Source organism: Gymnoscopelus microlampas (genome assembly GCF_963454915.1).
Source record: "Gymnoscopelus microlampas genome assembly, chromosome: 4".
Taxonomy (NCBI): Eukaryota; Metazoa; Chordata; class Actinopteri; order Myctophiformes; family Myctophidae; genus Gymnoscopelus; species Gymnoscopelus microlampas.
The window spans coordinates 32,024,160-32,044,132 of NC_139941.1; the positions used below are offsets into that span (position 1 = coordinate 32,024,160).

A 19,973-nucleotide genomic window follows, 5' to 3' on the forward strand; every position below is an offset into this window, starting at 1 on the left:
ACATAGGCTAGGTATACTATTGTACAGTGTTTGTGAGTCCCATTTCAAACATTAAAATATTTTTGTCCTTGTAGATGTTAGTTTTAACTAGAGTATTGGGGTGGATGCATCATGATTTTATTTGTTTGGTCTTTTGAAGGAATTACAGTCAAAAGTTGCCATTTGTTAAATGTGGAAGAACAAATTATGATATTGGGTTTTCAACCAAGTTTTCTTAGTTTGTGCTGGTTACTTAATTCGGTCTGAATAGGTCTGGTCAAAATCCTGTAATGTTCACCATTCATCCACCAAAGCAAGGGAAAATAAAGGATGTTAAAATTGTGAATGTATTGTAGCCTACATCCTACATTCCAGACCCCTGGCAATAAACGATAATCTTTTCATCTCTGTCCTCAAAATAAAATGAAAGTGAAAAATGCACATCAATCATCATTCCTTTGTCTGGTCAGATTATTTACTGTATAATAATAACAACAATAATAATCAATTTTCCACGTTATTCTTCTATAATTATTTTAGTTTATGTTATAGCATTAAGCTTGCACAAAAACGAATTTCACCCACTGTTTTACACCTGTAAACCTGTGATGTGACAATAAAGATGATTCTGCCACTAAGCATTAGTTATAGTATTGTGCTAACATATTATAGTTATGTTATTATAATAATATAATAATTCTATTAGTTATGTAGGTTTGTGATGCACTGCGACACCAAAGAGGGCATAACTTTGAAGAAGAAGATTGATCAACTGGAAGGAGTTGCATTGCAGTCTGTCATTCATTCTGCATTACAGGAAGTCAAGCAGTGTTGCCATGTCGTCTTATTATAAGCGACTTTGGGCTTGTTTTTCTGTAAAGTTGCTTATATTGGTAGTTGTGGGTTGCATTTTTTGGGGGCTTGTTTCTAAAGTGTAGTTGCTTATTTGGGCTTATTTCCTAATGCTGTTTAAACCAGTGGTTCTCAAACATTCTCATGTGAAGGACCGAGCAAATTAATATGTATTTATTTGTCTAGACGCCCCCATCTGAAAATATGTTGTGCCAAGGACCCCCGAACAAGATTGAAGATTTGTGTTGTTAACATTTTCTAACATTTCACTTATCCCCCCCCCCCCCCCCTGTTATTTTGTTTTTTTTCAAATAGCCTATGTGTTTAGGTTTAAACTGCTAACCTCGCTTCTTTTGGGCTTGTTTTCAGAGACCTAGCTGGTTGCTTGTTTCTCTGGCAGGATCTGGCAACGCTGCCCAGCATGGGGCGTGGGTGCTAGTCTTTGATAACAGCCCTTGTTTTGCTAGCTTTGCTACAGTATAGTGGACTTGGTTGTCAATATTTTTGCTGTTATTTCTTTCATGTTATTGCTTAGCTGCTGAAGACACGTGAAAGAGAAATCGGATATACTACATTTAACGATTACTGTATTGGCTTTTCGGTAGAGTAGCTATAATTCACTGGCAAAAGTATCTACCTAGCGTTAGCTAGCTGGTTTTTAGCCTGTCATGTAGCTCTAGCTCGCCTGATGGTAACCGGAAGGCTCGGCCCAAAACACTCTCGCCCCAATTTTATTCGCGGACCAGCGGTTCTTGTATTCTTGTATTTGTTTTACTGAGGTTAGACATAAGTTTAGGGTTAGCCATAGTTTTACTGAGGTTACGTTTAGGAATAAGATTAGGGTTTGCACCGTTTTACCGAGGTTAGTTAAACTTTTATGTACAGTATTGAGGTTACCTTTAGCAATAACTGGTAAATTACGCCGGATTTGCCCTGGGGGTGACTGTGTTTTGGGGCGAGCGTTTAGGTATTCGCTGGCTCCCTTCTAATGTTAATGTAAATAATAACATTATGTGAGCTGTCTAGTGAAGTCAAAACCAGCTTGAAGTCATCGTCAGGATAGTTAGCATTGATCATGGCGTTCGGTCAGGATGTAGTTGCCGATATGTGGCTTTGGTTTTGAGTTTAGTTGGATTATAGCAACAATGTCTTGCAGATCCACTAAAGTCGCCCCAAGTGTTGATTTCGACCACAGTTGCTCCGACAGTGTGGAATATTTGACGCTCAACTTTGGCCCTTTTGAGACCGTCCATCGCTGGCGAAGACTCCCTCCTTGTGACGAGTTCGTTGGTGCAAGGTATTGTAACAGCACTGAATTGAATGAACACTATGAATAGGCTCTATTCACAGCAGCCATATTATGAAGACATTCACAGGTGTTACCAATGATGGCTCTGTTCCATTCTGGTCAAACAGAGTCAGGGTGCTGATATTGTGCATGTTGGCTCACTGGAAACACTCTGCTACACCAGTGGGTCTATAGTTGGGGTCCAGGGACCCTCATGGGCTTCCAAATGGCCCTTTTACATGTGTGTAACTCTCAGAGTTATGGGGGTCGTGGAAACCACTGTGCTAGGCTAAAATGCAACAGAGCCTTCATTAGTATCATTGGTAACATCTGGGAAGGAAGTGATAATATGGCTGCTGTGCATAGAGCCTATAGACCAATTGTTTACTAACATTGAGCCTGGACGCACAGGTGATTGTTTCACGCAATCAATTCCCAACCTGTTTCGGGGTGCACTGGTTTCAGCACACCCCAACCCCCTCTTGTGTGTGTTGGCTAGTGAGACGCGTCCTAACGAGACCTGATATAATGGGTTTCGTTGCGCGCATACTGGCTGCACGCAGCCAGTATGGCGTCGTCTGTTAAGGGGTCTATCGAGTACACTATGAATTGAGTACATGGGATCCCCATTTGAAACAAGCCATTAGGCTTTCCTATTTAGTTGACCTTGTATTTGAACTGTATGTGCACATTTCTAAATAAAGTATTCAATCAAACAATCAACATCAGTGATCGTATGATGATATGATATGCACACCACCACCACTACTACTGCAGTAGTAGTGTGCTCAGGACGCTCATTTTCACGGTACCTGGTACAAACTGGCAGTGGTGTAAAGTAACTAAGTACATTTACTCAAGTACTGTACTTAAATACAATTTTGAGTTATTTTTGACTTTACCTGAGTATTTCCAATATTCAGCTTCTGCATTATGAGTACTTTATACTTTTGGTACTTTAAGTACTTTGATATCAATACTTTTGTACTTTTAAGTCAAATTTGAATACCCGACTTTCACTTATAACAGAGTGTGTCTGCATTGCAGTATTGATACTTTTACTTAAGCAAAACATTTGAGTACTTTTTCCACCACTGCAAACTGGCATGCATGTATTAATTCTCAAACATCTTTGGCTTCATTCAGACGCAGCAAGCATACAGTTGTGGCCTACAGAGATGCCATATATGTGTTTGGTGGAGACAATGGGTGAGTAATATGTTTATGTATTTATATTACATAATATTAGTTTACTGTACTACTAAAACAACACAACTGACCGGCATGTATGTCACCCAACCATCTGTAGGAAAAACATGTTGAATGATTTGCTACGCTTCGATGTGAAGGACTGCTCCTGGTGTCGGTAATAAGACTCAAGATTAACACACCATGTCACTAATAATGAAGCCATATCACAAATATATCCTGAGTAATGTGATTTCATGTCTGATCTTTTACAGAGCATTCACCACTGGAACCCCACCTGCACCTAGATACCACCATTCAGCTGTGGTGTATGGCAGCAGCATGTTTGTTTTTGGTTAGTTTTGTTTCACGATTATTATTATAATTAGCCAGTGTTGTTTGAAATGATATTTCATTCTGTTGTTACTTTTGCCTTTTTAATGGTACATTTATTATATTTCAGGGGGCTATACTGGAGATATCTACTCCAACTCCAACTTGAAAAACAAAAATGACCTTTTTGAATACAAGTTTGCAACAGGACAATGGACAGAGTGGAAAGTAGAGGGCAGGTAGTGCATGGAAGATACATTTATAAAGATGTTGTATGCTTTATTTACAATATATAATTAGTTATTTTCAAATCCCAGTTGCGTCTCATAAAGTAACACTATTAATACATTTTCTCTATTTTAGTTTGCCGGTGGCCAGGTCAGCACATGGGGCCACAGTCTACAATGATAAGCTGTGGATATTTGCTGGCTATGATGGGAATGCCAGGTAGGCTGTATGTCAGATTCTGTTGCATTCAATGTGTGGATGCTTTAGTGACGTCATTATGGTACAAACAATGGTTTTAACATTTTGCATGTGCAGGTTGAATGACATGTGGACCATCAGCCTACAGGATCGAGAGCATGCCTGTTGGGAGGAGGCAAGTATAAATAGTCAAGACCTGCACACACACACACACACACACACACACACACACACACACACACACACACACACACACACACACACACACACACACACACACTGAGAAGACTCAAACACGTAGTAAAAATGCATTGCACTTTAATTAGCTGTGTTTCTGTTAATGTCTCTCTGTTCTGTCTTTACAGATTGATCAGAGTGGTGAGATTCCCCCATCTTGCTGCAACTTCCCTGTGGCCGTTTGCTGGGACAAGATGTTTGTGTTTTCTGGGCAGAGCGGAGCCAAGATAACGAACAACCTCTTTCAGTTTGAGTTCAAAGGCCGTATGTGAGTAAGCCTTATTTGAACACAGACAGATTCTTTGAGTTCTAGCTATGTAATTAATAAATTCAGCATACAGGAAAGTATTTCCCCCTGGTGGCTGATGCAGCAGTTCTTGATGTGACTCTTAAGGAATGCTTTCTGTTAAATCTGTCCTCCCAGGTGGACACGTATCCCAACTGAGCATCTACTGAGGGGCTCCCCACCACCTCCCCAAAGACGCTACGGTCACACCATGGTAGCCTTTGACCGCCATCTGTATGTGTTTGGAGGTGCTGCTGACAATACTTTACCCAATGAGCTGCACTGCTATGATGTTGACTCTCAGACCTGGGAGGTGATCCAGCAAAGTCTGGACAGTGAGGTACTGTACGCATTGAGTGATGTGTGCTGATTATTTATTGGAACCATAGATAATGATAGCAGCTGAATGAAACTTACTTAACATTATTATTTTTTCTCCTTTTATAAAATAATTAAATTAATTATCAAAATAAATAGTACATTGCATCACATGCAAACTTGTTGTACCTTGTTCCTTCATGTGCTTTGCTTATATGGTCTAAGAGTCTTCCTGCCCATTGGTAGTAAATCATTTGTGACGGTGTGTTATGATAATAAATACAAAAATAAGTGTAAGACTGCTACACTTTTTTAATTGAACAAATAAGCAACAGAGCAGCATGTCATTGTCTTAATGTATACACAAACAAATAATTGTAAAATTTGTTCAGTTTTTATGAACATGGTGGCACATGGGTGGTGCAGGGTGAAGTACCTGTTCACTAGAGATGCACGCATGGGCTCTTACATTACCCAAATCCACATGTACAAATAAATCATCCGCCCGCCATCCACCCACCACATCTGCACGAGCATAGCATATTAATCATTAGGCTGCGTTCCCGAACGCAACTCTGGAGTGTACAAATGGAACCAAATGAAGCTCCACTCCCCAGTCCATTTGCAAACAATGGACACACCTGGCAAACGTAGCCTAATGAAATCTCATGGGAACAAATTACATTTGTGTCTAGGAGATGAAAGAGGAGGAAATGACAATAAAGCAGACACATTTTATCCACAACTTATTATTTATTGATCATCTGTTCTGACAACTGGGTTAGGAATTGGACTGTTTCATACTCCAAACGGTTTCACTGAATGAACCTGTGTGTGTGTGGGACAGCTGAACTTTAGGATGTGTGTAGTGTAGACGGAAGTCAGTGAACACAGAACATGAATTAGCATTAGATCATGACTGATTCTGTTGCCGGGGAGAGAGATGGAAAGAATGAAGTTACGTTGTTGTGCCTCTATTGCGCTTTGCACACTGTGCGCTTTCCTGTTGCAGATGGACATGACATGCTGCTGTGCCTCGCACGCATTACGCACTGTGTAATGAGCGTCTCCTGTTGTAAACATGTAACGTTGACATGACAGCGGACAAGCATAAAAAAGTTGGTGGACTTGGAATTAACAGAATGGAAAGAAGAGACACACAAATTAACATTTTCCTCATTATGTATTATTTCACCCACCCACAACCGAGCCGCTATTAATTAATGTTAATGTTTATGAAAAATCTGTCCACCCTGCAGATATAACTAACTGGCTGGATCTGTATCCAGCCAGTGTACCAAAGGCATCTGTTAATGAGTCCGTTATGAAGCAGCACTGCAGTGGGCAAATCTTGTGCCTTACTTCTAAACAGAACTATTTTGCTTTGCTGTCATTTGAGCTCTTGTCAAAGGATGTCCTGCAAATCATCATGTTTATATTTTAATAAGGGTAATTTAAGGTTAATTGTAAAACAATTATAATTGTGCACACTCAAGCTTGCTACTATATAACTTCTTTAAATTCGACCATATTATACTAATGGTAAACATTGTTTGTATAGCACATTTACATAAAATATAGCTCAGAGTCAATTGCATTATAAGTGGCACTATAATGAATAAAATGTTCTGTCAAATTCTCTGCCTCCTCAGATGCCCAGTGGGAGACTGTTCCATGCAGCTGCTGTGATCCAGGATGCCATGTACATCTTTGGCGGAACAGTGGACAACAATGTGCGCAGTGGGGAGATGTACCGATTTCAGGTTGCTGCCTTTCATTTGTATGAATAAAATGTACACGTCACTGCACTAAATATGTTGATTTAACATAATGGCTAGGTAAAGCATCAGGCTAAATTACGCGTTGTTTTTTGTAGTTCTCTTGCTATCCAAAATGCACTCTCCATGAGGACTATGGCAAACTGTGGGAGAACCGCCAGTTCTGTGACGTGGAGTTTATCCTGGGCGAGGTAGGTCCTCATTGCCTGGGACATTAATCCCCTTCATTGCTGAGAGAAAAGGTTCACGGTGGGCTGTAGATGACATTCAGTTCAAACAATGTTGTGCTTTTCCTTCCTGTTGGTTGTGAGTACAGAGGGAGGAGAGGGTCTTGGGTCATATTTCCATAGTTACTGCAAGATGCCAGTGGCTTCGCAAGAAGATCCTGCAGGCACGGGACAGGCAGCGACAGGTCAGAAACCTGCAATATTCACGGTTCATTTCCTTAAATGTTATGTGAGAGTTATAGCCAAAACACAATTAATTCAATTGGAGCAATTAAAATATAATTACAGATAACATCCAGGGACAGTCACTGTTTTGGAGCTAGTTCTAGTGACACAGTTGGCAGGCATCATAAAAATTCATTACAATCTTCAAATCCAATCAAGAAATTAAGGTCTGGAAAAGTAAGGGAATGTGATGAAAACATCATCCAACTGGCCGATGGACAAAACATTTATACAGACATAAAATATTGTCTATTGCAAAATGCTTTGCAGAAAAGCCACAGCAAAATAAAGCTTCAAGCACCAAAGATAAACTATGCCTTGAAAAGGAGTTTTTGCATACTTTGAATGTAATGCATGAATATTGTTACTACATGGGGTGCAAAATCAACAGTGTTTGAAGTGAGGAAATGTTCATTGCTATCAAAACAATAAAGATATTAGTACAAACAAATATAACAGCTGGAAGACTTTGCTATAGAGGAACTTTTAACTCTGATGTTCTGCTGGAAATGTTGACTAATCAGTTCCTTTTTGTCCTTACGCTGTGTGTAGAAGAGTAAACAAGAGTGCAGCGAGGAGAGCGATGAGGGGGCGAATGGAGCCCCAAGGGATATCCCAGGAGGCAGCAGGCCATCGGGTACACAGCCTCTGCTAGAGGTGGCCATCAGGGAAGCAGAGGCTCAACCATTCGAAGTGCTGATGCAGTTCCTCTACACAGACAAGATCCAGTATCCACGCAGAGGTCACTGCCTTTACACACACTCTTGTGATAACAACTACATCGTTCCATAGGGAGAGAAAATGTATAATAATGATAATTGCGATATTTATTTATATAGCACCTTTCTTAACGTAGAATAGATAGAAACTGCTTTTATAGAGAAATAAATAAAACAAACATTGCAACAAAAGAAAACGCCAATAAGGGTAAACGGCAAAAGCATAATAAAAATCACTCAACAAATGATATCACTAAGCCACATTAAGATATGTGCCTCGCTGAAAATAACAGATAATGTGTAGACATTTCTGCTCTATGTGGATTTTATTGACAGTGAACAGAGACATAGAAGGGCGTGAGAGAAGGGGATGACATGCAACAAAAAGCTGCGGGAAGGACTGTAGCCTGACTTATGTGGTCCAACATAACAGATTTTCAACTAAAGACAACAAATTAGTCACGTATTAGTCACACTGTTTTAGGTGTGGGACGTCGTTTCACAACTAAGTATAAATGAGGCTTAGGTAGTAGGTACAACCAGTAAAACTGTATCGGAGGATCTCCAGATGGGTCATTTGTTGTGTGTCTGACTCTGCGTAGGTCATGTGCAGGACGTTCTCCTCATCATGGATGTTTACAAACTGGCCCTGAGTTTCAAGCTCTCACGCCTGGAGCAGCTGTGTGTGCAGTACATCGAGGCATCTGTGGATCTGCAGAACGTTTTGAGTGTGTGTGAAAATGCCAACAAGCTTCAGCTAGACCAGCTTAAGGTGTGTTGAGAACTGGTCGAACTGTGTATACTTCAGTTTGTTTTGTGTGTGTTTGTGTACAATTTTATTTTTGTTATGATCAGTTAGGTTGTGATATTATTATCTAATAAAGGTCTCTCTTTGTCTAGGGTTCTAAGCATTCTGATTTGGCTGTACACATGTTTATGCTACAACCAGAGCCAATCCAATACATCTGATACATCTAACTCGTTATATTGTTTCTACTCTGGCATCTGGTTGTACACAAACGTATTTACTTGGCATTTCAAGGTACAGATATACTGCGAAGATGAGCACCTACCTGCTTGTCATGGCTTTGTTGGCACCTCTGTTTTGACATTAATTCCTGGTCTTGCAATGGCGTTCGTTCAGTCCGTTTCTCGGTCATGGATCGCACTTGCTCTCATTTGAGACTCATAGCTGCAGTAGTTGCTCTTGTTTGAGTGCTTAGTTGGATGAAGACTAAACTAAACTATAAGTATTGGGGGGGGGGGGGGGGGGTTCTAATGACTGACACTGAGAGTATTCCCAGAAAGTATACCATCGCTCGCACGCCACACTGGTGTGGTGATGTGTCTTCCTGTTCCACAGTGTCCTGTGTGACTCAGTCAGTCCCTGTGTCACTATCTGACTCCTCCTGTGCTGGAACTGATTAGGCCTTTTAACCAATCTCATGACATCACAGGTAGCTCAGACTGCTTTTTGAAATTCCAAATATACAGTATGTGTATGTATACTATGTATATGTATGTACTGTACGTACGTACACACACTGTATGGATGATACATAGATGGACAGACAGACAGACTGATAGTCTCATTAAATCCACCATTAATGCCAGCAATTATTTTCTTCCCTCCAGGAGCATTGCCTTAATTTTGTGGTGAAGGAGACTCATTTCAACCAGGTGATTATGACCAAGGAGTTTGAGCATTTGTCCACGCCACTGATTGTGGAGATAGTGCGGCGCAAGCAGCATCCTCCCCACAGGCTGTACTCAGACCAGCCTGTGGACATAGGTACGTCCTTAGTGCAGGACATGAAGGCCTGCCTGGAGGGAGGTGGGTTGGAGTTCTGTGACATTATCCTGCTTTTAGACGGACAGCCACGACCCGCCCACAAAGCCATCCTGGCTGCCCGCTCCAGGTATGGGGTCTAACACAGCCATCTATGATTTATATCATGTTTCTTGTATATACACAAACCTTTTCATTTTGCGTTTCTCAGTTATTTTGAGGCGATGTTCCGCTCCTTCATGCCTGAGGATGGTCAGGTGAACATATCCATAGGTGAAATGGTTCCTAGTAAGCAGGCCTTTGAGTCCATGCTGCGCTACATTTACTATGGTGACGTCAACATGCCTCCGGAGGATTCCCTGTATCCTTTACAAAAGAACTGTTTCTTATTCAACCTTTATTTAACCAGGATTATACTCAAACAAAACATTTATTAAATTATGGCCAGTGCAAAGACAAGTTAGTAAGAATCAGTCCCATTATATTTGTTTTTTAGACATCACTAGGATCTTTTAGGAGAGTACTGTCCCTATACTAAAAGCAATTTGTCTTCCTTGACGCTTGCTGAAAGATATCTGTTTGCAGCACCATATTACTATGGTTTCTCAAACAACAGGATGCAGGCCTACTGCAAGCAAAATCTGGAGATGAACGTCACTGTGGAGAATGTCTTACAGGTATCTGTGTTTAAAGCTGGAGGGAGCTGTGCATTTCCATTTAAAACCAACTCGTACATTTCCTGCGTTCTCTCAGTTTTACTTGATCGATTATACTTTTCCCCCCTTCTTAGATCCTGGAGGCAGCAGACAAGACCCAGGCCCTGGACATGAAGAAGCACTGCTTACACATTATAGTCCACCAGTTCATCAAGGTGGGTGGGCTTGTGTCTGGAGCCCTGGGGGTGTGCTGCCCACTCACTGCAGCTGAGCTAACCCCCTAGCCTGCCTCTTCTTTGTGGGAGACTGAACCCTTGGCCTAGTGGATTACCCTCCACTTCCTACATAGAGAAGAAGCTGTTTACAGCCGAGGCCGGCTGTACAAGCACCTTATCTATCCCTCAGTGTTATGGGTCATAGTGCCAATCTGAGTATTGTTTGTTTTAAAAGAACAAGTGAAGGAACTCGAACTCGCATACACCACCCACCCACGCTACCCCCCATGGAATCATTACTTGGTGTTTCAGTTATGCTTTTGTTCTCTATCTATGATCTGTGATTCTTTTCTCTCTGCACGTGTGATTTAAGCATTCCCAGTCCCTCCGATTTTCTCTGCATGAACCTATGTTTCTTTCAGCGTCAAAGTCTTTTGTTATGGTTCATTTTTTGTTTTTGTTTTTGCTCTCCTCCCCTTCTAAAGGTATCCAAGCTTCCCAACCTGCGGTCGCTCAGCCAGCTGTTGCTGCTGGACATCATCGAGTCCCTGGCCACGCACATATCAGACAAACAGTGTGCTGAGATGGGCTCTGACATTTAGGAGGACCTAGGATAAACTGGCCTCCTTTCCCTCCTCAAAGAAGCCCTGCATATCTGCTCTGCCATTACACTACTTGTAGCCATTCCCTCCTCCCCACATGCAGCATACCTTTCTTTATTTTGGACCTTGCATGGACTCCCAGTGGTTACTTTTATCCATGCTGGATGAAATTGTATCATTATTTTCAGTTGATGACATGAACTGACAACGTACCTTTTGGCTATTAGTTCAACTTCTCATCTACATCTAAATGGTTTAAGGCAAAATATAAACGGCTAACCTTTTTGTTGCAAATTCCAAATAGTGACACGATCATAAGTAGCAGTCCTATCTATTTATTTCCTCATAGTCCTATTATTGTATCAAGTGGACACAACTTGAGTCGCAGCACAGTATTGTTGCTGCATTTGTTATTTTTCTGATATATGCAATGTGAGAATTTATACTAGTTGCACTACAGAGATCCCCAACAAGTACGTCCTGATAAAATAAGGTTCTGTCATCTAAACGCAACTAAATCAATTCCTGTTATGTTGCTCATTGATGCTCATTTGTTATCACATCTGATCTCATGAACTCTGAAATTTTGCAAAGTTTGCAAGCATTTAATTAACAAAGTCATTAGGACTGAACATTTGTATGACCAGCATGCTGTGTACTGTATGTCTCCAAGCTATTTCTGTTTGTTGGATCGTTTTGACACTGATGTCATAGTAACCAACTGCCATTGCAGCTAGCGAAGATCTGAGCTCTTATTACCTGTATAATATACAGTAGTATGTGTATTTAGTGATAAATATATACTATTACGTAAGTGTTAACTCAACTATTTAATGCCTTGATTGATTGATGTACTTTATTTAGTAAGACATGAGAACAACAGTACATGGAAGTACAAAATCACAATACAAGGTCTTACTAAACTGGAAGACTCATTAAGCACTGAGCTTGTTTAAGATGAGATCCCCATGCACACAAATCATGATGAAAATAAATGATGCCTTAATAAATATCTTTATGAAAATAATGATATTGAGATCAGTGATTCCCTCTTCAGTTGCTGAAATGCAGTAGTAGTCGAGATTGGACTGGCATGATTCTAGCACAATGGGACTCATTCTCTCAGCTGCGGACAGCTTCCAATGCTTGCTGCCAGAGTATGCAGCATCTGACACTGTTTTTTAGTCTTGGGCCTGAGGCAAATCAGTTTGTTTGCAGTTTGAATCAAAGCAGGGGGTCTCATGGTTCCCTTTGTGAATAGGACTGAATTCCTTATTGTTGCAAAAATACCATTAATATATTTGTTTTATATCTGCAAAATCAATCATTTAGTTGACCAGTTACTGCAATTGGTTATTTAGTATGTAATAGTTCTCATCTTACTATTGTTCAGATCCTAAAGAAATGTTCAAAACCCATATTGTCTATACGCATATTACCCCTTCCAGAAAACAACTACAGATTAAACCTTGACCTTTATCTCAACAAACCAGCAGTGTCCTTCAGGAGTTTCAGCTTTCACCGATAGGTAGTAGATAAGCTTGGACAATGGTCCTCACTATGAGTTGGAAAATTCCTTCTTGTGCAAAGTTATGAAACCATAGATCAGACAGATAATTATTTTAGATTTGGACTAAGGTTGGATTGGTACAAAGGGTTAAATTGTTTTATAAACATCAGACTTACTTTAAATTATTTGTGTTCTCCCCCCCCCCCCCCCCCCCCCTTTTTTTTTTCAAGATTAGTTTTTTGGGTTTTTTATGCCTTTATTTATAGGACAGTAGACTGACAGGAAATGGGGAGTGACACGCAGCATAGGTCGTGGGGATCGGGACTCAAACTCGTTTTTAATAATAAAAAAGCTCCAGTAACCTATTAGTATAAATAAAAAAACAAGAGATGGAAACATAATTATGCAATCATTTCCTCATATGCATACAGTACATACATACGTATGTATGAACATTGAGCATGCCTTTTGATATCTTCATTTGTTTTACCGCATGGTAATACACATGAATTCCATGTGGTTGAATGAAAGAGGCGGAGCAAATTGAAAAGCAATATTTTATTTCTTGCTCCTTGCTCAGTTGCACACCAGGATCTATAAAGGCTCACAGTGGAATTCACAAAGTGTTGAACTCCTTGGGGCTCTTTGTAAGCTATGAGTACAAGGTGCTATTCATAGTCTTGGTACTTGAGACACTTGGCAAATCAACAGATTTTCTCTAGATTCCCTTCGAGTGGGAAAAGCCTTGACTTCAATAATGCCCTAATCTCTTATCAGTGACATCAGTAAATTGTTCCATCAGTAATAATTACACCTTTGGAAGAAAGCCACGGGCACTCAGCGACCCATAGAAATGAGCCATTATGGTCACCCTTGGGACAGCGCTTCTCTGCTTTTTCTTTTCTTTTCTTTTTTGCTTGTTCCCCCAAAGCCCAGCTTCCTCATGTTTCATTCATTTCAGGCTACTTGTGCACGCATTCAGCCCATATTCCCATTGGACATATTTGGTTTCATCTTAAAACATAGTGTTCATTGTTCAGTGTAACAGTATTTATCATGAAGACAAGAAGACAGAATGTCCGTTGCAACGCCACAAACACTGGATTATCTCTCACCTGTCAGGTGTGTTTTATTAAGGAGTTTCTGACTAGGTGGGCTGACTGGGTCGGTCCAGCAGCAATAGGTGGGATGGGCTACAAAGCCTTTCAGAATCTGTTCCTACACCTGAACAGAAGGGCAGAAACGGCAATAGAGAGAGAGAGAGTGTGTGTGTGAGTGAGAGGCAACGACAAGAGAGACCAAGAAGATGGTTTTTCTGACAACTAAAATGATGCAAAGAACTGCGCTCTTTGTGACATTTGGGGGTCTGGTCACTTCTCTCATCACTGCGTTCCTTCCACTGTGGAAGACAATGAACTCTGACCTGAATGAAGTGGAAAACTACTACTCTGGTCTGTTTCACATGTGCATCTTTACAGAGGAGGTGGGAGTGCAGTGTAAGGCCTACGAGTCCATCCTAGCACTCCCTGCGGACTTACAGATCTCCAGGGTGCTTATGATGGTGTCCATAGGTACTGGCGCTCTAGCAGTGGTGGTGGTCTTTCCAGGACTGGAAGGGGTGGAGGTCTGCTCTGGGCAGCAAGGCCTGAAGAGGGGGCTCATCATCTTTAGTGGGGTGCTTTCCTGGGTGTCGGCACTCACCACTTTGGCCCCTGTCTCCATAGTGGCCTATACTACTGTCGTGGAGTTCTGGGATGAAAACTTACCTGATGTTGTTCCACGTTGGGAGTTCGGGGAGGCTATGTTCTCTGGATGGTTTGCAGGTCTGGCTTTGGCCATCGGCGGTACCCTCTTTTTCATAGCTGTGTGTATGGGGGACTATGATCAGCGACCACCCAGCCTTCCAAACACACCTCGGATGAACCAAAGGACAAAGCACTACCTAAAGACAGAGGTTTTATAGCTTTCTTATTGTCCAATGTGTGTGTTCTAAATTGTTCATGCTTGATTTCAGTGGCATGGAATTTGCAAAAGATTGAGATTGTCAAATTAGCAGTGAGATGGCAAAAGTCACATTTGCAATATTTCAAAAGCCATAATTTTGTGTTTTGATACCTATCTGTTTTTCATGTGCTAATCTCAGTGAAAGTCTTGTTGAATTTCCCTCTTCTGATACACTTCTTTCTGTAAACATTCAAATTGCCTACCTTGTGAGAGAGAATTACGAGTGAGGAATTGTTGATTATCCAGATCAAGTTAAGCTACTAGATCAATAGGCTATATGTCATGATAAGGAAGCTAGACATCCAGGGTACTGGAAGGAGTATTTCAATCTCTAACTCAAGTCAAAGTAGAAATAGGCAGATATGCAAAACTAATCTAATATAAAATAAAGTAAAATAATACATATCGGATGTTGGATGTAGAAACCATTCTCTAAAAGGGTTGGTGCCCCAGATTGTTTTCTTTAAGTTACCTCATTTAAGAGTTTGAAAGGTTTCATGAACTGATCATTAAATAAGCCTTTTCCATCCCAATATCTATGAACTGCTTGTGTATTTATGTTGCTTCCTACGAGTTCAATAAATCAACACAGTGTCTAAATCAGTGCTTCGATGAAACATTTAGCACTACTTTGCTCATCCTCAACCCTGGTCATACATGGTGGAACTGACTGGGGTTTACAATGTGGAACACTGATCTGAACAAGCATCGCAATGTCCAAGATTAATTGCCCTGAGAAGATAAATGATATCCAATACTGCCATGAGTCTCTATGCCCACAGCCAGAGTAAGAATGAATAGCTTAGTTTATTAAGAGTTGCATTCCACTGCCGCAGCTCTTCTGTGTTGTATTTCGTTTAAGGGAGGGACTTGGCACCATGAGTTTGACTGAATCCTTAACCACTTAAACCCCAGCATTCGTATTGTGGGGAAGGCTTTCACTGAAAATAGCAGATCGACAAGCTCACAACGCGAACAGAAACAGAAACTGAAAATATACTAGTATAGAGCCCTGAGGGACTCCGCTCCACCACAAGGGGTTTAAGTGGTTAATGCACAATCCACCATACATTGTGGCGGTCAGAATCAATTTGGACGCTTTTAGAAAAAAGGGAAAAAAGAAACATGGTAAGTATCTTTTGACAGAATTGGTTCATGAAAATGGATTATGCTCTTATCAAGCTTCATACAGATTCCATATATATATATAGTAGGCTATGTGTTTTTCTACTGCACTATTAAAAAAGCGAATTAATTAATGAATATATTTTTAATTATTCCCTTATACTCTATGCTACACTCCTCTAATCTGAGCTTTCAACGGCTACAGCAGTCCCAGGGTAATTAGGCCTATTTGGATTAGAGTACTCCTGTAATTAAATTAAACAGATGTACCAGTGATGTAATGTGCCTCCCCTGTCTTGGAGAGTCATCAATTATCTTGGGACAATAACCCCTGCCCTCTGTTGCATTTATGCAAATTTTGGTGGAAAATGGGTGCATGCACCTTTAGATTGAGGAACATAAACAAGCCAGGACACACACATTATTCATGTGTCAGCTGTCAGCATACATGCAGTTACTTGTGCACCCTCATGCAGATTGAATGATTGAGTGAGTGGACTAAGTACAGAGAGAGAAGGGGGGTTATTCCTCTTTTGAACAGCAGAGGGTACAGTGAGTAGATTTCATACAACACACTTGAGATTTCAACATAAGCAAAATATTCCCAACTTCATCAAAAATCATCATCATCTTCATCTTTCCATCTCTGTTACTGAACCATACACTGTATGCTGATGAAACACACATACGTAAAGTCAGCATTTCAATGAAAGCAATCAGTCTAAAAGGAATGTGAGATTGTAAGCCATGTATGACCTTGTTACAGGGAAACAAACATACTTACTTAGGCCTTTTTATTCCTTTCGGAACATAGGCCACTGATGAATTGTTTAAACCCTCATCTGTCTTGGGTCATCCTCTAAAGCTGTTTCCATGTCAGTCCTTTCTTTTTGAGTTCTTCTTGTTCTGTGCTCCTTCTCCAGGTGTTTTGGGGTTGTCCTCTGCCCCAAAGGAGTAAAAAGGGGGAAGCTATTCATGGCCAGAATTGTTTTAAGGTTAATTTAGATTAACTACTAAATGTTGTGTATCCTTTTAAGAGCTTGTCCTCTTATCACCCACACCCTCCCCACTCTGAAAATGGGATAGACTGCAACACTACGGTACATTTGTTACCATTCCCCTGTGCTTATAAACTGCTTTATGAGGTAGGTATCACATCTATAATGTGAAGTTTATTTTGCACAGTCTGCATACTAACTGACATTTGGCCTGAAAGGATGTATACGAAACACCTAAAGAGTAGTTGGGTCAATATATCTACAGCACATATTATATGCATATACACTTTTACAGTATGATCCTACACAAGAACATGCACCCAAACAGGTTTACAGTACAGTCTATGCATAATGCGCAGGCTGGCTGATAAGCAGGCAATCGGACCATGCAGGCAGTGCAGTGGGGGGCAGCCAGTCTTTGATCAGGCTTAACTCGCAAGTCAGGCCTTTGGCATATGAAGGCGAGGCTGAAAGGAGCTGAGCAGAAGGCAGCCTCTAGAAGTGAGTGTTTTTATGTATGTGTGAGCAGGAGAGAGAGAGAGAGAGAGAGAGAGAGAGAGAGAGAGAGAGACTGCATCGAAGAGGGGTGGGAGGAAGAGAGCAGAGAACGGTGAGAATTCGTGCTGCGTTAGCATCCCCACAGCAACACCATCAATACTGCATACAGCTGAGACACTGGCAAGGGTCCCTGTGCTGCATTTGCAGGCTTGACCACTGAAAGAGGGAGAGAGAGAGCTGGGGGGGAGAGAGCAACTTCCCACGGCCAGTCCCTCTGTCTGCTGAAGGGGTGTTCTCCGAGGGACAGCGCACTCATCAGAGCCCTTCTGCTGCATCAAGCAGGAGAGGAGGAGGCTGGAGGAGGGTGGAAGAGGGTGCAGTGGGAGACACAGAGTGGGAATACTCCTATCAGAGAGAACCAATCCCGGAGAGGGACGGGATTCTTGGGGGACTCAAGTGCTAGAATGCTGCCATACTCTGCAGGATAAGCTGAACACGGGGGAGTCTGTCAGGAACTCAGTGCACCTGCTCCTTACACACAGGCTTTGGTAAGCTGTTTTGCTGCTTTATGGTCTATGCAGTATTCATTTGTTAATCAGATCTGTTTTGATCAGTTTCTGATATGATGTCAGAGAGATGAGGGGTATTACTCTTAATGACTCAATGTGGATTTTTTTGGCCTGTCTTGGAGCATTAAGGACACACATATTAGTTCTATGGAAGTTGCTCACTTGAAGCTTACATACAGTAGAGTACAGTACTGTATGTAATCAGACCTACTGTGAGAATGATGTGCTGTGGTGCAGTGTATTCACTGGATCCACACTCATTCAGTACACTAATACACACAGAGCTCTTAGAAAAGTAGAAAACATGGATATTCTACTACAAACATCGTAAAAGTAACAAGGGTTAATAGTGTGTTAAAATAGGCACAACACAAATTCTGTAAATAACTGGAAAGCTACACATGATCACCCTGACAACTATTTAAATGCAATTTTGGCTTATGTAAAATCTGTGTGTGTGTGTGTGTGTGTGTGTGTGTGTGTGTGTGTGTGTGTGTGTGTGTGTGTGTGTGTGTGTGTGTGTGTGTGTGTGTGTGTGTGTGTGTGTGTGTGTGTGTGTGCGTGCGTGCGTGCGTGCGTGCGTGCGTGCGTGCGTGCGCGTGTGTTTGTGTGTATGTGTGTGCATGCATGCTGAGAGACTGGTCAATACAAGAGTTGTTTTTGCCTATGGAGGCACTGTGCCCTGTAGGAGTGGACACCCCTCTGTAACATGCAATCCTGGTTTTCCATGACATCATGGAGGCTATTGCTGAAAGCAACACCAACATGACCTGATACAGGTCTATAGTGCTTCCACGATGCCATTGTTCACCAGCTTTAACTATTACAGCACATGTATATCTTTGGTCACTGAAGCATTTTACAAGATATTCTGTATTAGAGCAACTCATCCCACACACACTGGCGCTACAATGCCAAACCTTTCTCTGTGGGTGACACAGTAAGCAAGTGTACTTGAAGGTATAGTCATTCTCTTTCTTCAGCCACATGGTATGACTTGTCCACCCACTCATGGTTAGACTTTGAATTCCATAACAAGCTAAACTACATGACCTCTGAAACCTGATCATGGTGAAAACATAAGAAATTACATTCCAGTTTTTTTCAGTTTGCAACACAGATTGTTTGGAAGTCTAAACTATACTTCATGGAACTGCTGAATTGCATTACAGTGTATTGTCTCATATCTCATGCTACAGTTTCTTAATGGGGAATCTAGTTAGCCTCAATCCAGTGTTTATTCATTTATGGTCTAAGAATGGTAGTAACAAGTCACTCAGAAGGTTCTTTACACCAAAGTATTGAAGTGATCATCTCTATTTCATCACTCGCTTTGATGTTACTCCTTTTTATTTTAGTTATTTTTTGGACAGGTATAGCAATTCTAACAGACATTTCCAAGTTTCGTGTTTAAGTTTGTAAATATCTGGTGCTCTTTAGGATGACTTTTGCTTGTGAACTGGGTGACGCAATCCAGGGTATGATTCCCAGGGCTTATCTTGTATTTCACAAACCTGGAGTGCTTGCTCACTGTCAGTGAGGTAAGGAGGTGTGGTCAAATATTAACCACTTGAACCCCAGTATCCATATTCTGAGGGGAACATTAGCCAAACATTGCAGATCTACAAGCTCACAACACGTCGCAAAGCGCTTTGATGATCTATTTTTGGCAAAGACATTTGCAGAGGAAAAAAAGTGGTCCAAGTACAGAGCCAACTCAGGTCCAATTTACTAAGTCTAGGGGGTTTAAGTTGTTAAGAATGCCATTCTTGTCCTTATCAACTGAGGATCAAAGCGACAGCCATAATTGTTAACCATATAGTTAACTTGACCTGCTCTGTGTTAGGACATTAGGTCATTAAGAGACAAATGATGAACCAGTCCCTAAACTGGTAGCACTTCTTTTCTTCAGACGCTATTTTTCTCTCTGCAAGTGCAAGTGTTTATAAAGCAACATATACAGTAATTAACAGGAAGTAATTGAGCGGTTACTGTTTTATAATGATGATGTAGTAGTATGTTCATCTACCCCTGTATCTCTGATGTCAATAGTTCAGGTGTGATTACATGCTAGTTAGTGGTGTGATAGGCATATGGGACATCTGCTACACTGTATCTACATTACAGTCCATTTATTTTACGAAGTGAAGG

General features: G+C 41.1%; 2 protein-coding genes across 2 annotated transcripts; both read left to right on the plus strand.

Moving 5' to 3' along the window:
* Window positions 1-1,254: 1,254 nt before the first annotated feature.
* On the plus strand, window positions 1,255-12,138 carry lztr1 (leucine zipper like post translational regulator 1). Its single transcript, XM_084055798.1, has 19 exons — window positions 1,255-2,128; window positions 3,266-3,328; window positions 3,429-3,485; window positions 3,583-3,662; window positions 3,771-3,879; window positions 4,004-4,087; window positions 4,184-4,241; window positions 4,432-4,571; window positions 4,728-4,929; window positions 6,560-6,670; window positions 6,784-6,876; window positions 7,002-7,097; window positions 7,690-7,879; window positions 8,459-8,628; window positions 9,492-9,775; window positions 9,857-10,006; window positions 10,217-10,322; window positions 10,436-10,516; window positions 11,002-12,138. The coding sequence occupies exons 1-19, from the start codon at window positions 1,977-1,979 to the stop codon at window positions 11,116-11,118; spliced, it is 2,343 nt and encodes a 780-aa protein (XP_083911924.1). The 5' UTR covers window positions 1,255-1,976; the 3' UTR covers window positions 11,119-12,138.
* Window positions 12,139-13,232: 1,094 nt separating this feature from the next.
* Window positions 13,233-14,995, plus strand: cldn26 (claudin 26). The gene has a single exon (XM_084054888.1). The coding sequence runs from the start codon at window positions 13,935-13,937 to the stop codon at window positions 14,589-14,591; it is 657 nt and encodes a 218-aa protein (XP_083911014.1). The 5' UTR covers window positions 13,233-13,934; the 3' UTR covers window positions 14,592-14,995.
* The last annotated feature ends 4,978 nt before the right edge of the window (window positions 14,996-19,973 follow it).

Coding starts and splice junctions, on each gene's coding strand:
- lztr1 (XM_084055798.1), top strand. CDS start 1,977: ATGTCTTGCAGATCCACTAAAGTCGCCCCAAGTGTTGATTTCGACCAC. Junction 3,329..3,428: donor GTGTTTGGTGGAGACAATGG/GTGAGTAATATG, acceptor AACCATCTGTAG/GAAAAACATGTTGAATGATT. Junction 10,007..10,216: donor ATGCCTCCGGAGGATTCCCT/GTATCCTTTACA, acceptor GCTTGCTGAAAG/ATATCTGTTTGCAGCACCAT.
- cldn26 (XM_084054888.1), top strand. CDS start 13,935: ATGGTTTTTCTGACAACTAAAATGATGCAAAGAACTGCGCTCTTTGTG.